The sequence below is a fragment of the Heterodontus francisci genome, chromosome 10 (genome assembly GCF_036365525.1).
Source record: "Heterodontus francisci isolate sHetFra1 chromosome 10, sHetFra1.hap1, whole genome shotgun sequence".
Classification (NCBI taxonomy): Eukaryota; Metazoa; Chordata; class Chondrichthyes; order Heterodontiformes; family Heterodontidae; genus Heterodontus; species Heterodontus francisci.
Window position 1 is genome coordinate 23,952,570 of NC_090380.1, and position 19,246 is coordinate 23,971,815.

At 42.6% G+C, this 19,246-nt stretch overlaps 1 protein-coding gene across 1 annotated transcript in view; it reads left to right on the plus strand.

Moving 5' to 3' along the window:
* The window catches only part of LOC137374344 (RCC1 and BTB domain-containing protein 2-like), an 84,213-nt gene that overhangs the window by 36,367 nt on the left and 28,600 nt on the right, over window positions 1-19,246 (plus strand). The window contains exons 9-10 of the mRNA XM_068040273.1: window positions 12,256-12,382; window positions 15,377-15,510. Coding sequence (XP_067896374.1) covers window positions 12,256-12,382; window positions 15,377-15,510 — 261 coding nt within the window. The remainder of the gene's footprint in view (window positions 1-12,255; window positions 12,383-15,376; window positions 15,511-19,246) is intronic.

A 19,246-nucleotide genomic window follows, 5' to 3' on the forward strand; every position in this document is an offset into this window, starting at 1 on the left:
GCTTGACTAACCATATGGATTCCTTGAAGTAACAAATAGGGTAGATCAGGGTAATGCAGTTGATATGATGTATTTGGATTTCCAAAAAGCCTTAGAAAAGGTACCGCATAGTAAATTCATGCCTAAAGTCAGAACATATGGAGTGGAGTCAGGGGGCAAGTAACAGAATAGATAGCAAGAGTTACAAAACAGAGGGTAGGAATTGAAAGTAGCCACTTAGGTTGGCAAATAGTGAGAATTGGTGTTCCAAAAGGATCAGTGCTGGGACCATCGTTATTCACCATTTACATAAAGAATTTGAACTCAGGAATTTGAAGTATAATTTCAAAATTTGCAGATTATACCAGATTGAGCAGTGTAGTTAATAAAGACCAGGACTGTGACAAAAAATACAAGTTGACATTAATAAACTTGCAGAATGGGCATTATAGTTAGTAAATAAACTTCAATATAGGTAAATGAGAGGTAATACATTTTGCTAGGATGCATAAGGAGGTCACATACTCCCTGGAAAATAAGATTCTAAATGGGGTAGAAAAGCAAAGGAATCTGGGCGTACAGATACACAAATCAAAGTAGCGAAATAAAAACTAAGTGCTGGAAATACTCAGCAGGTCTGGCAGCATCTGTGGAGAGAAAAGCAGAGTTAACATTTCAGGTCTGTGACCTTCCATCAGAACATCTGAGGTATTTGCTGCCTCTACTTGTAGAATTTATTTTGCTATTGGTCTATAATTACATATTGTTACTGTAGACCATGTCCACTTGTTTTACTCCTATAATTTAAAGATGCAGCCAGACCTGCTGAGTATTTCCAGCACTTTCTGTTTTTATGTCAGATTTCCAGCATCCGCAGTATTTTGTTTTTATTTTACTAAAGGTAAAAGCATAAATAAAAGCAAAAAAAGCGCTGGGTTCATTTCTAGAGGGATTGAATTGAAAAGCAGAGAAATTACATTAAACTTGTATAGAACCCTTGTTAGATCACACTTGGAATACTGTGAATAGTATGGTCTCCATATTATAAAATGAACATCGAAGCACTGGAGAAAATTTGCAAAAGCTAAGTATTACTCTTAATTAGCAACAACAGGGACTAAAAAGAGTTAAACTGCTTTTAGTTCTGTAAGAGACTGCAACATGAAACAGCTGAAAAATGGACATATTTTTGAAGAGAGAGTATATGCAACACTGAAAAAAGACTTGTCCCAGTTCTGATAAAAGGTCACAGACCTCAAAAGCTAACTTGGTTTTCTGTCCACATGCTGCCAGACCTGCTGAGTATGTCCACCATTTGCTATTTTTATTACTAAAGAAAGTCTGCTAGTCTGTTACTTCAGTCCTGTTTTCTTACGAATTCAATTTCTTTCTCTCGCTAAATTTGTTCTTATTCTTCACCAATCTAACAAAGGAATGTCTAGAAAACTGCTTTTATAGTCTTTGCTGCAAAAAGGCTAATTGTCCCTTTTCATTCTCAGGTGAGAGGCCACATTACAAATTTTGTTCTACATAGGAGGCCAGTGAGCAAATTTCAGAAGAATAAAGGCATTCGTCATTTATTTTACTATTAATCAAAACAGCAAAAACTGTGCATTTTCGTGACCAAGCTTTAAATGAGAAGACTAATTTATTAACTTACAATGTTTAACACTGATTTAGTGGCATTGTTTTTGCTTGCACAAGTTGTCAATGCCTCCCGCACACTTGATGTAACGATGCAGATTATTTCAGATGGATGTCCATCTGTCAGGAGTGATTCTCTCTCGCTCGCTCTTTCTCGCGCTCTGTCTTCACCCACCCCCTCCCTGGCGCTCTCTTTCCCCCCCCCTCTCTCGCTCTCCCCCTGTCTCTGTCTCTCTTTCTCTCAGCGGGCCTAGGCCGCAAGCCTCCACCTCGCCTTCACTTTAATCCGCATGCTAACTGCGACTACGGTCTCCGTCGTGACCGCACTGCTCATTTAACCTCTGGATCGAGTCATCGGGTCACAGCCAGTCGCTGCGCAGTCAGACAGTGCACTCTGGAAGTTGTCATCCCGGATTACAGTTCCGATCGTAGGGACCAGAGCGCAGGGGGACTACATTTCCCAGGAGGCGCTCACTCACCGAAAACAGCAGGGATGGCCAATTGTCAGTCATAGAAATCTTTCCTGAAGCTGAAAGAAATGGCTGAGGGCAAACACTGCATGGCAAGGAGGAGGAATAGCTGAGTACAGTTTACATCTGTGTGCTAGACGACCCTGATCTACAATCTTATCGTTCAATTTCTGAATTTCTTTCTTGTGCTTCTATTTCTAACTTCTGCTTATTACCTCTCAAAATTTGAATAGGCAATAACAATCATTAACTGTTATTTCATCCACCTTGTTCCAGCAATTTTTCACTCTGTTCCAATTTGTCATACTTTCCCATCAGAATTTTCCCATGTATAACCATACCATGGCCACGTTTGTGGTTCTCCCCACAAAAGTAAGCAGCAGAGCACAACAGCTTTTGCCCTTTCTCTACAAAACAAAAACTCCTTATTCTCTACTGGACCATCCACATTTCCTAGCAGTGTTTTGAACAGCTTCTCTTCCTCCATCAAAGGAAAGAACTCCTTAATTCCCTTAAATTGATAAATTTTGAATTTACGTTGTGTGCGATCAACCGATTTTTAAAAATTTGTTGTTTCATAAGCTCAAATACAGCTCCTCTGTTGTTTTCTAACTCCTGTCTCAATCTCCTGTTCTCTGTTTTGTTTTTGCTATCCCATTTCTGTATTTCCTGCTGACTGCCTAACCCTTGGGCTGTAATGGTGGTAGCTACAAGTTGTGACTGAGCCAGCATGATCAATTATGTCATCCAATTGTTGTCTGTCATCTCAATCTGTGATTTTTAAAAAAACCCTTAGTCCCTTTGTTTATTTTTGCGTATCAGTGTGCAAAAGTGAGCTACATATCCTAACAAATGGCACGCTGCTTTTAATGTCATCTATTTCTCATTCATCGACTCTGTTGGTCATCGCCGTCACGTGCGGTTCATCTGGTTTGGTCATTACGATGACCCAAACCTTATTACTGGCTACAAGAATTAGCTTCTTATGAAGATCCATGCCTACTCAAACAGCAGTAAGGATAGCCCCATATACCTGCTGAAACAGTTTCCTACCTAAACACAACTGAGAGAGGAATAATTAGCAATCTTGTTGTGCGAGACCCCTTGGGGATGAGTGACCATAATACGATAGAATTCTTCATCAAGATGGAGAGTGACGTAGTTGATTCTGAGACGAGGGTCCTGAATTTTAATAAAGGAAACTATGAAGGTATGAGGCGCGGGTTGGCTATAATGGATTGGGAAACATTACTCAAAGGGATGACGGAGGATAGGCATTGGCAAAAATTCAAAGAGTGTGTGGATGAACTGCAACAATTGTTCCTGTCTGGCGCAAAAGTTAAATGGGAAAGGTAGCCAAACCATGGCTTACAAGGGAAATTAGAGATAGCATTAGATCCAAGGAAGAGGCATCCAAATTCGCCAGAAAAAACAACAGACCTGAGGATTGGGAGCAATTTCGAATTCAGCAAAGGAGGACCAAGGGATTGATTAAGAGGGGAAAATAGAGTACGAGAGTAAGCTTGTGGTGAACATAAAAATAGCTGTAAAAGTTTCTATAGGTATGTGAAGAGAAAAAGATAGGTGAAGACAAATGTAGGTCCCTTACAGTGAGAAACAGGGGAATTTACTATGGGACATAAAGAAATGGCTGACCAACTGAATGCATACTTTGGTTCTGTCTTCACAAAGGAGGACACTAATATCATACCAGAAATGTTGGGGAACACAGGGTTTAGTGAGAGGGAGGAACTGAAGAAAATCAGTATTAGAAGAGAAAAGGTGTTGGGGAAATTAATGGGATTGAAGGCTGATAAATCCCCTGGGCCTGATAATTACATCCCAGAGTACTTAAGGAAATGGCCCTAGAAATAGTGGTTGCATTGGTGGTCATCTTCTAAGATTCTATAGACTCTGGAACAGTTCCTACAGATTGGAGGGTAGCTAATGTAAGCGCACTATTTAAAAAGGGAGGTAGAGAGAAAGCAGGGAATTATAGACCAATCAGCCTGACGTCGGTAGTGGGGAAAATTCTAGAGTCCATTATCAAAGATTTTATAGCCGAGCACTTGAGCACAGTGGTAGAATCAGACAGGGTCAGCATGGATTTACGAAAGGGAAATCATGCTTGACAAATCTACTAGAATTCTTCGAGGATGGAACTAGTAGAGTTGATGAGGGGGAGCCAGTGGATGTGGCTTATTTGGACTTTCAGAAGTATTTCGACAAAGTCCCACATACGAGATTAGTGTGTAAAATTAAGCGCATGGGATTGGGTGTAGTGTATTGCGATGGATAGAAAATTGGTTGGCAGGCAGGAAACAGAGTAGGGATAAATGGGCCTTTTTCCGAATGGCAGGCAGTGACTAGTGGGGTACCGCAGGGGTTGGTGCTAGGACCCCAGCTATTCACAATATATATTAATGATTTAGATGAGGGAACTAAATGTAATATCTCCAAATTTGCAGATGACACAAAACTGGCTTGGAGGGTGAGTTATGAGGAGGATGCAGAGAGGCTTCAGGGTGATTTAGACAAGTTAAGTGAGTGGGCTAATGCATGGCAGATGCAGTATAATGTGGATAAATATGAGGTTATCCACTTTGGTAGTAAAAACAGGAAGGCAGATTATTATCTGAACGGCAATAAACTGAGAGGGGAATATGCAGCGAGACCTGGGTGTTTTCGTATACCAGTCGCTGAAGGTAAGCATGCAGGTGCAACAGGCAGTTAAAAAAGGCAAATGGTATGTTGGCCTTCATAGCGAGATGATTCGAGTACAGGAGCAGGGATGTCTTGCTGCAATTATACAGGGCCTTTGTGAGGCCACACCTGGAATATTGTGTGCAGTTTTGGTCTCCTTATCTGAGGAAGGATGTTCTTGCTATAGAGGGAGTGCAGCAAAGGCTTACCAGACTGATTCCTGGGATGGCGGGACTGATGTATAAGGAGCTATTGAGTCGGTTAGGATTATATTCGCTGGAATTCAGATGTGTGATGGGGGAATCTCATAGAAACCTATAACAGGACTTGACAGGGTAGATGCAGGAAGGATGTTCCCAATGAGGGGGGAGTCCAGAACCAGGGGTCATAGTCCAAGGATACGGGGTAAACCTTTCAGGACTGAGATGAGGAGAAATTACTTCACCCAGAGAGTGTTGAGCCTGTGGAATTCGCTACCACATAAAGCAGTTGAGGCCAAAACATTTATGTTTTCAAGAAGGAGTTAGATATAGCTCTTGGGGCAAAAGGGATCAAAGGATATGGGGGGAAAGCAGGAACAGGTTACTGAGTTGGATGATCAGACGTGATCATAATGAATGGTGGAGCAGGCTCGAAGGGCTGAATGGCCTACTCCTGCTCCTGTTTTCTATGTTTCTATGTTAACTGAGTTTTGTACAAGTCCTGATTGTCCTAGGTACTTGGTGTCACACAAGCAGGAGTGTTGCTAGTCAAATTATGCCATCAGTTGCCAAATGTAAGAGAATTTGAATCTGACACCAAATATGGTTTACAACTTAATCCTTTTATTATGCTCGACTAACTTTAGACAGACACAATGTCTCTAAGCAGTGGACTTGCAGATAAACAATGTTACCCTGTTTGCCCTCTTGGTAGAAATATACCCTTCGTCGATCCGTTCAATCCTGACTCTCTACAGTTGTGAAGAAAAGCCTCTAGTCATGCATACTGTCCTAGATGACTCATAATAGCAAGATAAGTGTTATGGTGAACAAGACTCCCCCAGAAGTAACGTTTCTACAGAACTACCAGATGGCCAGTCTGTTTGCCATTAAGAATGTAGATAACTACCTTGGTCACATTGCCCATTTGCTTATCTCAAGACTATCTTGATATTTTGATTCATAATCTGGTGACAAAAAGAAGTCAACAACATGAGTACACATTGTACCCTGACCCATCCAATTTTAAAACATCTGGGAATGAACAGCTTTAACCACTTCAACATTTCTGGCCAGATTGGAAATCCATGAGCCAGCAATAAGTTCAAAAGAAAGCAAGAAAACTGTATATGAGATTAAACCAAATGCTAATCCGCCACCTCAGCAATCCTCGTGATCTGTTGGAGAATAGATTGATGGGCTGCTGTGACTCCCTGGAAGTTGCTTGCATCGTGTATTCAGAGCCCTGATGGCAATAATTTGAGCTTCCACTGCAGCACTTAGGCCTTTGATAGAAACTGCTTATACTGTAATGGAAGCTGATACTGGTCATAGATGCTTCATTATTTTGGGTTCCACAGGTGTACTGATGTAGGTCACTGCCCATTCCATGTTGGAAATGATGGGCTTCAAGCTCAATGCAAAGCCGTTTGTCAAGTTGATGCTGGACAGCTCCATGCTACTTGACATTGTACACAGACCTTCTGGCAGGTTTTCTAGTGTGCCAAAGATTTGTTTGTGTACTCCATTAGTATTTTTCTGTAATCTAAATCATCTGATTCCTCTGCAGCAGAACTAATGTGCAACCTCGCCAACCCTGGCTCCTGTGCACTCATGTCTCACCACATGCAGATCCCTCCTCTATCCTAACCTGTAAAATAAACGCAGCATCACTCTGAGGTGGTGGCTGCGAGTTTAAGGTCAAGTGACTGTGTGTCTCCATCTTCGCTGTCTTCTTCCTCTTCGTACGTTGACTGAGAAGGTTCTGAGTATCTGAAATGAATAAGGGTTGGGTTGTGGTGAGAAGAGAGGAACAAGTAAGATTTGTGTGCTTGCATCGTGTGTAGCTTATGAGTCACAAGATATTGTCGGATAAAGGAGAACGGGGAGGAGAGGAGGAAGATTAGGTATGCAAATTCCCTCATCGTTGCTTTTGAAGAAGCTGATCCAGTAAATTCAGGGCTGTGGTGACTTGGTTAATTGGTGCCTCTGCCACTGGAATCAGTATCCAGGGGGTGAGTGTTGAATCCAGTGGCAGAGGTACCAATCAAGAGGATGGTATTAAGAATGCTGAGTGTTGCCATCCAGGTGAGTGGGGTATATTCATCACACTTCAGACCTGAGACTTCAAGAACTCAGGAGGTGAGCAGCTCATTGCAGTGTGTCTAGCTTCTTCCCTGTTACAGCTGCAAGGTTGACATCGCTGGTTCAGTTCAGCTTACGGTTACTGGTGACACCTTCAGGATGTTGGTAGGGACACATTTACCAGGGGCGGGGGGGAGGGTGTGGGAGGGAGATGGTTAGCTCTTTTCTAGGAGATGATCATTACCTAGTGCAATTGCCTTTTTCAATTCTTACGCTGCTTCTAGGTTCAAGGACACACAATGATCTCCTTGTGTGACAAGTTTGTTTATTTTCAGCCTATACACTAATGCTAAAATAAACATTAAGAACAAGTTTACATTTACATCAGCATATCCCAAACCACTTCACGGATCATGAATTATTTTTGAAGAGTAGTCACTGTTGACATTCAGGCATACAGTCCTATCTTGGACATTTCTCCCTGATCCTTCATCCTCACTGGGTCAAGTTCCCAAACCTCCTTTTCTAACTGCACTGTGGGAAGACTGCAGTTGTTCAAGTAGCAGGCTGACTACCATCTTCTTGAGGTCAGCAAGAATAAGCAATAAATACTGCCACTGGCTTCTGAGAATGAATTTTTTAAAAATTCATAGTAATAAGGCTAATCAAATAGAGTCTAGCCTTTTCACTGTAAAATTAACTTCCATTTTGCAGATGTTTATTATAAAATTGTTTTCAGTTAATGAAAACTGACCAAAGGGCAGCCAGTTCAAAGGCCTGAGGGTGTTCTGAAGATTACGTTGGTTGCATCATAAAAGTATGGAGCTTTACAACACCTGAAGAAACAGTCCATCCACAATTATGAACGTTGGACTTTGTAACATGATTGTTTTAAACATTTAGTTTTGTTTCCAAGCTTAAGATGGAGTCCAGAAGGTCAGGTGACATCACATCCACTCTGCTAATGGACAAGACAGATCAAAGACTTTTTTTTGGAAAAGAGAGACTGCAGGGATAACACATAAAGAACAATGGATTTCACCCTCCCAGACTTTCAGATCGTAAAACAAAGAGTCAGTGATTCTGAAGGTGCAAATGGACTAAGCTGTTGACACCTGGGAACAATGGAAGGCCCAAGTGACTCTGTGAAACCACACTTCTGGACTTTGCATATTGGAATAGGACAATAAACTAGTGCCTTTTGAGTCTAGATAAATTTAGCAGATTTTCTGAAGGCAGACAAGCTGTAGGAAAGGAAACCAGCGGTGGTAAGAAAGAATACCAGCAGTTGTCGCCTCAATGGAGAGAGAGAGGGAACACTTGCTCTCTGAAGATATACAGTGAAAGGTTGCGAAGACTTGAACCTGCTTTGAAACTTGACGTTTCCAGAGAAGTAAAAGACCAATGGGATCACCGGAAATCACATTATTTATGAATGTGCAGGTCGAAAGTGTTTGGAAGAAGTGAACAAAGAGGGTGTTGACTTTGAGAAAGATCTGGGAGATCCAACCCATTGCATTTGGGAGGAGTTTGGGACTTTTAACAGCAAAGATTTCACCATCAAGAAGGACTGTGTAACAGAGAGTGGGGTGTGAGGTTTTCAAGTGTTTGAATAAGTAAAGAAAGTAGCTTTCTTTGTAATTTGGGATATCGGCTACTTTTAGTTTAGGGGATTTCTTTTAGTTTAGTTGTAATAAAAGTCTTTAAAATGTGAAATCTTGTTGTATAATTTCTTAAATTGGTCTGGGAATTCATATCTCATTTCAACATTAACAATCTCATTGAGTTTGTAACAACAGTACTCGGTTAATAAAAATGATTGATTACTATATTGAAAATGGTTACAATTGAGAGTCAGTAAATTATAATCATGTAAATTTGCTTCTCATTAATTTCATGTTTCTCAGTCATGCCAGAATTAGAACCCTTCATGCCACAATCGATTCGAAGAGATGCGAGGGAACATGGGAGTGTATTGAATATTATCTCTCAAAAATCCAACACATTTAGTCAGAAATATAATTCATTTTATGTAATCTTGTGTGTCAAATTTGTTTTGTAAATATACAATGTTGGATTTTCTTGATTGTTTACAAGTGATTTTCCTTCCTTCGTCTTGGATCTGCTGGCTTCACACTCTAGGCCTGTCTAAATGGGAACAGCAGGTGAAAGACTTGCTTCCAGATCCCATCCAGTCATGAGGTGTGTTAGAACAGCCTGTGCTTGCTGGCCCTCCACTCTCTTCCCTTACATCAGGACCTGGCTGAGATTGTGATCTCAGAGGGACTGGTAGCACAAGCTGCTCCCAGTTGTGGTCCTGCTTACTTGTGAGATAAATCAAGATGTTCCTCAGTTTCCAGTGATCAAGAGGTCTAGAAAGAGGGGGACATTGATTTCAGATTAAACGGAAGAGATTTACGAAAGCAGGAGGAACTGTGTTGTTTTTTACACCATGGCTGTGAGGCTATGGAATGTATGACCAGAATTGGTGATTGAAGCAGGGACCATGGTCAAGAATCTCCTGAGCTGTTCTGCTGTAACTTCAATGGAAGTGTGGGGAAAGTCCGCTGACACGCACAAAAACAGAGTTTCCTTTGCATCTCCAGCAAAGGTACGGTGGTGGAACAGGTGTCGACATTTAAGAATCTGTTAAATAGGTGGCTGGAGGAAAGGAAATGGGAACTGCTGGTGTGGTAGCTAAACACCAGCACAGAGTGTTTAGGCAGAGGGATCTGCTTCTGTGCTGTAATTTCTGTTTAATTCTGTCTTTCCTCTGAAAAGCCTTGATGCAGTTTCTGAGTTTTAAAAAAAAACGTGGATCAATGAAGTGCCACATAACAGGCTTGTCAGCAAAGTTAGTGTCCATGGAATAAATGGGGCAGTAGCAGCATGGATACAAAATCAGCTGAGTGACTGGAAACGGAATACTTGTCAGCAGTTGTTTTTTTGGACTGGAGGAGGGTATATTGTGGGATTCCCCAGGAGTCGGTGTTGAGACCCCCGCTTTTCTTGATCTCTATTAATGACCTAGATGGGGGTCGACAGGGCACAATTTCAAAATGACTGAGGAAGATAGTGATAAACTTCAAGAAGACATAAAAAAGCTGGTGGAATGGGCGGACATGTGGCAGGTGAAATTTAATGGAGAGAAGTGTGAAGTGATTCATTTTGGTAGGAAGAACAAGGAGAGACTATATAAATTAAAGGGTACGTCTAAAATAGGTGCGGGAGTAGAGAGATCTGTTTTTTATTTTATTTAGAGATACAGCACTGAAACAAACCCTTCGGCCCACCAAGTCTGTGCCGACCAACAACCACCCATCTATACTAACCCCACAGTAATCCCATATGCCCTACCACCTACCTACACTAGGGGCAATTTATAACAGCCAATTTACCTATTACCTGCAAGTCTTTGGCGGTGGCAGGAAACCGGAGCACCCGGAGGAAACCCACGCAGACACAGGGAGAACTTGCAAACTCCACACAGACAGTACCCAGAATTGAACCCGAGTCCCTGGAGCTGTGAGGCTGCGGTGCTAACCGCAGCACCACTGTGCCGCCCGTTGTATAGGTGCACAATTCATTGAAGGTTACTGGGCAGGTTGAGAAAGTGGTTAAGAAGGCATATGGGATCCTGGGCTTTATAAATAGGGGCATAGAGTACAAAAGCAAGGAAGTTATGATAAACCTGCGTAAAACACTGGTTTGGTCTCGACGTGTTTATTGTGTCCAATTCTGGGCACCACATTTTCGGAAGGATGTTAAGGCATTGGAGAAGGTGTAGGGACTTTAGCTATGCGGATAGGTTGAAGAACCAGGGTCTGTTCTCCTTGGAGAAGAGAAGATTAAGAGAAGATTTGATTTTTTTTTTTCTTCGTTCGTGGGATGTGGGCGTCGCTGGCTAGACCAGCATTTATTGCTCATCCCTAATTGTACTTGAACTGAGTGGCTTGTTAGGCCATTTCAGAGGGCATTTAAGAGTCAGCCACATTGCTGTGGGTCTGGAGTCACGTGTAGGCCAAACCAGGTAAGGATGGCAGATTTCCTTCAAAAGGACATTGTTGAACCAGATGGGTTTTTACAACAATTGACAATGGTTTCATGGTCACCATTAGACTTGATAGAGGTGTGTGTTCAAAATCCTGAGGGGTCTGGACAAAGTAGATATGGAAAAGCCGTTCCCATTGGCTGAAGGATCCAGAACCAGAGAACACCAATTTAAGGTGGTTGGGAAATGAAGCAGCAGCAATATGAGGGAAAACTTTTTTACACAACGAGTGTTTAGGATCTGGAATGCATTGCCTGAGGGTGTGGTGGAGGCAGATTCAATAGAGGTCTTCAAAAGAGAACCGGATAATTATCCAAAGAGAAAGAAATTTGCAGGGCTACAGGGAAAAGGTGGGGGTAGGATTAGGTGAGTCACTCTTGTAGAGCGCCAACACAGACATGGGCCAAATGGTCACCAACTGTGCTGTAAGCATTCTATGAATTACGTTGCGTTTGAAATCTCAATTCCGAATAATTTTTTCCCAATAAGAGAAATTTTAACTGGCCCTGTAACTAAAAAGATAGAGCAATAGACTTCAAAGCAAGAGATTTTATCTAGAGGCTCAGTCCTGGAAAGACCAGAGACAGCAAGCAATCCTTTCCTACAATACTCAGGACCATTTATTGCTGTGCATGGCCTGTTCATTTCAATCCACAGTACCTTTACATTTTTTTTTTTGTGTGGCCTGCACGGTATCTTAAATGGGACAACTTGAGAGCGGCCTGCACGGTACTTTTCGGTTTGCTGTGCAGATACGCATTTGCACAGCTTAAAGGGATCATGGTTCGGGACACCTCCCTGTTCTGTTACATGCTGCATACAATAAGTGTATTGGTGAGCCTATTTAAAGAGAATGTTATTTCAGCAAATGTTCCTGGAATATAATTTTATTTGAAAACATTTGTACACACAACAGGAAAAAAGATATGAAATGTATTTCAAAAATAGTGTTGGATTTTGAATGCTCCTCTTGATTGTTAGATCAACAAAATCTATATCTATTTATTATCAATATCGATTTATAAAAAGAGTAACGGAGTTGATTTTGTTCTCTGTTCTTTTCTTCACTACTTCTTCTGTTCCCCTTTCCCCGTTCTAATTGATGTCTGTCCTGCTGACACAGAAAGTGACAATCACTTGACAGTGGCACAATCAATGAAGAAAGAGTTTGACAGCACAGAAACCTCGGATCTGAAATTCCTCGTGGCTGGAAAGATTATTCACGCTCACAAAGCTGTTCTCAAAATAAGGTAACGGCCCAAAATCTTTAGAGACGCACTCCTGTCAGGAATTGATAATAAGTGTGAGAAGTAGTTCACCATCTGAGAATTGATGAAAGATTTCTTTTATGTTCAGAACTATTGTAAAATCGGAGTGCGATCCTTCCTTTTAAATTGTACATTAATGAACTTTCGCAGAAAATTCTATAGATCTGATTTTGTTTAAATATTCAAGCCATTTGTTCTCCATAACAAATTAAGTTTTAAAATGTCTTCAATTTTGTATACAGTGTGAAGTCCCTTCCAGGCTGTGGATATTAGCCTCTGGGGTTTAAAATTCTCATCCTTGCTTTTCCCTATCTCAGTTACCTCCTCCAGCCTTACAATCCTCCAAGAATCTCCAATTCTGGCCTCTGGTGTAACCCTCACTTCTTTCACCCCACTGTTGGCAGCTGTGCTTTCAGTCACCTGGGGGGCTAAGATCTGGATTTTCTTCCCCAAACCTCTTTGCCTCTCTGTCCCTCTCTCTTCCTATAAGATGCCGCTTATACCTGACCTCTTCAACCAAGCATTTGGTCACCTGTTCTAATGTCTCCTTTGGCTCAGTATTAATTTTTGTCTAATTATGCTCCTGTGAAGCACCTTGGGACATTTTACTGTGTTGAAGACACAATATGAATGAAAGTTGTGTTTGTTTATACTTCCTCCCTTTCCCCCTCTCCCCTCCCCCAAAAAATTGATTCTTTGTATGTAAATACTAAATGTGGAGAGCAGCAGTGAGAAAAAAATCCCAAACAGTATAGGTGCGAGAACACAGCCCTGTTTCACACCACTCAGGATAGGAAAGGGGTCTGATGAGGTGCCGCTATGTTGAATTGTGCCTTTCATATTGTCATGGAATGAGGTGATGATACTTAGTAGCTTTGGTGGACATCCAATCTTTTCTAGTAGTCTGAAGAGACCACGTCTGCTGACGAGTTCAAAGGCTTTGGTGAGATCAATGAAAGCAACGTAGAGGGGCATCTGTTGTTCGCGGCATTTCTGCTGTATCTGACGAAGGGAGAACAGCATGTCAACGGTCGATTTCTCTGCTCGAAAGCCACACTGTGCCTCAGGGTAGACGCGCTCGGCCAGCTTCTGGAGCCTGTTTAAAGCGACTCGAGCAAAGACTTTCCCCACTATGCTGAGCAGTGAGATTCCACGGTAGTTGTTGCAGTCACCGCGGTCACCTTTGTTTTTATAGAGGGTGATGATATTGGCATCGCGCATGTCCTGAGGTACTGCTCCCTCGTCCCAGCACAGGCAAAGCAATTCATGTAGTGCTGAGAGTATAGCAGGCTTGGCACTCTTGATTATTTCAGTGGTAATGCTGTCTTTTCCAGGGGCTTTTCCGCTGGCTAGAGAATCAATGGCATCACTGAGTTCCGACTTTGTTGGCTGTACGTCCAGCTCATCCATGACTGGCAGAGACTGGGCCACATTGAGGGCGGTCTCAGTGACCACATTCTCCCTGGAGTACAGTTCTAGGTAGTGCTCAACCCAGCGGTCCATTTGCTTGCGTTGGTCAGTGATTATGTCCCCTGATTTAGATTTGAGTTGGGCGATCTTCTTGATGGTTGGCCCAAAAGCTCTCTTAATGCCATCATACATTCCTCTGATGTTTCCGGTGTTGGAGGCCAGCTGAATACGACTGCATAGGTGTTGCCAGTAGTCATTTGCGCAGCGCCTGGCTGTTCTTTGTGCAGTGCTTCTGGCTGCTTTAAGTGCTACGGATTTAACTCGCTGGGGGCTTTCTTGTAGTTCAACAGTGCAATGCGCTTAGCAGCTATGACAGGTTCCAGCTCCTCAGTATGAGATTGAAACCAGTCTGCATTCCTCTTCGCACGTTTGCCGTAGGTGGTCAAAGCTTACTCATAGATAGCGTCTCTAATGTGGGCCCACTTGGTCTCAGCATCCCCTGTGGGAGTGTTTTGAAGGGCTTTTTCAAGTGAGTTTAGAAATTTTTGTAACAGCTGTGGATGAGAAATTCTGCTCGTGTTGATGCGCGGGTGGCCCTTCTGCTTGGAATGAATGCAACTTCTTTGGTTTGAGTCTAACTTGCTGCACACCAGGGAGTGGTCTCTTCGCTGCCTCCGGAGAATACTGGGCATCAGGTGGCAGGACCGTATCTCCAACACAGAAGTCCTCGAGACGGCCAACATGCCCAGCTTATGCACACTACTGAGTCAGCGGCGCTTGAGATGGCTTGGCCATGTGAGCCGCATGAAAGATGGCAGGATCCCCAAGGACACATTGTACAGCGAGCTTGCCACTGGTATCAGACCCACCAGCCGTCCATGTCTCCGCTTTAAAGACGTCTGTAAATGCGACATGAAGTCCTGTGACATTGATCACAAGTCGTGGGAGTCAGTTGCCAGCGTTCGCCACAGCTGGCGGGCAGCCATAAAGGCGGGGCTAAAGTGTGGCGAGTCGAAAAGACTTAGCAGTTGGCAGGAAAAAAGACAGAAGCGCAAGGGGAGAGCCAACTGTGTAACAGCCCTGACAAACAAATTTTTCTGCAGCACCTGTGGAAGAGCCTGTCACTCTAGAATTGGCCTTTATAGCCACTCCAGGCGCTGCTCCACAAACCACTGACCACCTCCAGGTGCTTACCCATTGTCTCTCGAGATAAGGAGGCCAAAGAAGACTAAATGTGGAATACTTGCCACATAGGCAGCGGATACAATCACTTTATAGGTGTTGAACTTGTATTCTACTCCCCCTCCACAACCCATTGGCCCCATTTCCTCAACTCTGTACCAATGATTGTGGTGGATTTTGCTGAAGGTGGTGTTGACTTCAAAGACGCTAACCTCCCACCCCCCCCACCCCAAAAAATAAATGCAGATCTAGAAAATACATTTAAAGCTAATTAACATGCAAAGCAAATGTACTTTTTGGTGTTTCAGATTAGCCTTTTGACACTTCAGTTTCCTGCAGGCTACTTTTTATAAAAATATATATTTTATCATTTCAATTGTGTAGATGTGAGCACTTCCGATCCATGCTCCATGATGATGAGGTGATTGAAATTGACCAGTTTAGCTATCCAGTGTACCGTGCCTTTCTAGAATACTTGTACACAGACTCTGTCAACCTACCGCCTGAGGATGCAATAGGTACCGTATCCTATTTTACTGACACATATTTGTATTATTTTCTTATGTAATGTCACACAGAACAAGTGAGGAAGATTAGAACCATATAGTATATTGTTCTTTGCTGACACTCGTTGGGGGTTTTGTAGAATCAGTGACCATTGTCAGAGTATTTTTAGACTGGGGGCCAGAAAGATCTATTTATTTACTGTTTTTTTTTCTTGGCACTGCTACAGGAGTCAGTGTGTTTCAGTGGTGGTTGTGGGGTTGCATTGTAATGTCACACACATATATTTATTGTGCAGGAGTATGTATTTTTAAAAATTCATTCATGGGATGTGGGCATCACAAGCAAGGCCAGCGTTTATTGCCCATCCCTAATTGCCCTTGAGAAGGTGGTGGTGAGCCACCTTCTTGAACTGCTGCAGTCCATGTGATGTAGGTACACCTCACAGTGCTGTTAAGGAGGGTGTTCCAGGATTTTGATCCTGTGACAGTGAAGGAACGGCAATATAGTTCCAAGTCAGAATGGCGTGTGGCAACTTGCAGATGGTGGTGTTCCAATGTGCCTACTTCCCTTGTTCTTCTAGGTGTAGAGGTCGCGGGTTTGGAAGAAGCCTTGATGAATTGCTACAGTGCAGCTTGTAGATGGTACACATTGCTGCAACGGTATGCTGGTGGTGGAGGAAGTGACTGTTGTGTTGGATAGGGTGCTGATCAAGTGGGCTGCTTTGTCCTGAATGGTGTTGAGCCTCTTGGGTGTTGTTTGGAGCTGCACCCATCCAGGCAAATCGAGAGTATTCCATTACACTCCTGACTTGTGCCCTGTAGATGCTGGACAGGCTTTGGGGAGTCGAGAGATGAGTTACTTGCTGCAGAAATCCAGCTTCTAACCTGCTCCTGTAGCTGGAGTATTTATATGGCTGGTCTAGTTAAGTTTCTGGTCAATGGTGACCCTAGGATGTTGTTGGTGGGAGATTCAGCGATGGTAATGCCATTGAATGTCAAGGGAAGGTGGTTAGATTCTCTCTTGCTGGAGATAGAGTATTGAACAGTTGTGTTATTATATAAGTGTATTTATTGTACAGATGTGTTATACAGCTGCGTAGTTATACAGATTGCACTCTTGGGCTACTGTCCTGAGGCATGGCCCATAACGTGAAAGGTGGTCTGTTCTGTAACTAACAACCTTTTCATAATAGCTACCTCTGTAGAGAATAATGGATACCTGCGAGTGAGCATGAGGCATAATCTGACAGTGCACTTCAGATCTGATAATGGGTAAAATGACAGAAGATCAGTGGGAGGTGTTCAAAAAGAAATTAATGTGATACAGAACGAGTTTATAAACCCAAGGGGCAAGAGCTCTACTTGCCAAAAAAAAAACAGCCATGGATGACTAAAGGAGTAAAAGACAAGAGACTGGGGGGAAAAAAAGCATACGAAATCGCAAAAATAGGACAGATCCAGCAAAGTGTGACAAAACAGATAGCAAGCACTATAAAAAGCAAGTATGAAAACCAACACATAAAAGTTTTACAATTATATTAGGAAAAAGAGGGTGGTCAGGAGCAATGTGGGCCCTTTAAAACCTGATGGTGATATTTTTAATCAAAATAAGGAAATGGCAGAAATGTTGAATAATTACTTTGCATCAGTATTTACAGTAGAGGTACAAGTCAGCATGCCAGAAATTCAGAGGAAACTAATATTGAATCAGGGATAGGGACTCACCAAAATTCAAGTAGGCAAAGTAACAGTAATGAAGAAAATAATGGCACTAAAGAGTGATAAATTCCCAGGACCAGATGGTTCCCATCCCAGGATATTGAAGGAAGTAGGCGAGAACATTGCAGATGTGCTAACTATAATTTTCCAAAATCCTCTCAATTCAGGACCCTTCCTTTAGATTGGAAAATTGCACATGTCACTGCTATTTAAGAAAGGTGAGAGGGGGATACCAGGAAATTATAGATCAATGAGCCTAACATCAGTTGTCGTGAAATTACTAGAGTCTACAATTTAGGATAGAGTGACTGATCCTTGAAAATTTGCCACCTGATCAGAGAGAGCAGTATGAAATTGTAAAGGGTAGGTCATGCCTGACAAACCTGACTGAATTTTTTGAAGATGCGACTGAAGTAGTGGACCAGGGAATGTCTATGGCTGTTATTTATATGGACTTCCAGAAGGTATTTGATATTGTCCTTCATAGAAGACTGTTAACTTAAATTGAAACCCATGGAATTGAAAGAAAATTATTGACCTGGTTAGGAAATTGGCTGAGTGGCAGGAGACAAAGTAGAGATAATGGGCAGATACTCTAAGTGACGGGATGTGACTAGTGGTGTCCCGCAAGGAACTGTGTTGAGGCCTCAACTATTCACTGTATTTATTAAAGACTTCACTAAGTGAATTGCTCGTTCGGAGAGCTGGTGCAGACATGATAGGCTGAATGGCCTCCTTCTGCATTGTAACAATTCTGTGATTCTGAGATGATGGGATAGAAAGCTACATATCCAAGTTTGCTGATGATCCAAAGTAAGAGGACATTGTCAGCAGTGTAGATATTTTGATATTGATAGGTTAAGTGAATGGGCAAAACTGTGATGAATGGATTTCAGTGTAGCCAAATGTGAAGTCATCTACTTTGGACAAGATACTTTCTAAACTATAAGCTAGAAACAGTGGAGGCCCTAAGAGACTTGGGGAGATAGATCATTAAAATGTCGTGAACAGGTGCAGAAAATAATCAAAAAGGCTAATGTAATTGTTGCTTTTATATCTAGCAGGTTAGAATACAAGGGGTGAAAGTCATGCTTCAGCTGTACAAAGCCCTGGTTAGATGCACCTGGAGTACTGAGCGCAATTCTGTGCACCACACCTTAGGAAAGATGTATTGGCCTTGGTGGGAGTTTTTTTTTAGAACATTACAGCGCAGTACAGGCCCTTCGGCCCTCGATGTTGTGCCGACCTGTGAAACCATCTGACCTACACTATTCCATTTTCATCCATATGTCTATCCAATGACCACTTAAATGCCCTTAAAGTTGGCGAATCTACTACTGCTGCAGGCAGGGCGTTCCACGCCCTTACTACTCTCTGAGTAAAGAAACTACCTCTCACATCTGTCCTATATCTATCACCCCTCAACTTGAAGCTATGTCCCCTCGTGTTTGCCATCACCATCCGAGGAAAAAGACGCTCACTATCCACCCTATCTAACCCTCTGATTATCTTATATGTCTCTATTAAGTCACCTCTCCTCCTCCTTCTCTCCAACGAAAACAACCTCAAGTCCCTCAGCCTTTCCTCGTAAGACCTTCCCTCCATACCAGGCAACATCCTAGTAAATCTCCTCTGCACCCTTTCCATAGCTTCCACATCCTTCCTATAATGCGGTGACCAGAACTGCACGCAATACTCCAGGTGCGGTCTCACCAGAGTTTTGTACAGCTGCAGCATGACCTCGTGGCTCCGAAACTCGATCCCCCTACTAATAAAAGCTAACACACCATATGCCTTCTTAACAGCCCTATTAACCTGGGTAGCAACCTTCAGGGATTTATGCACCTGGACACCAAGATCTCTCTGTTCATCGACACTACCAAGAATCTTCCCATTAGCCCAGTACTCTGCATTCCTGTTACTCCTTTCAAAGTGAATCACCTCACACTTTTCCGCATTAAACTCCATTTGCCATCTCTCAGCCCAGCTCTGCAGCCTATCTATGTCCCTCTGTACCCTACAACATCCT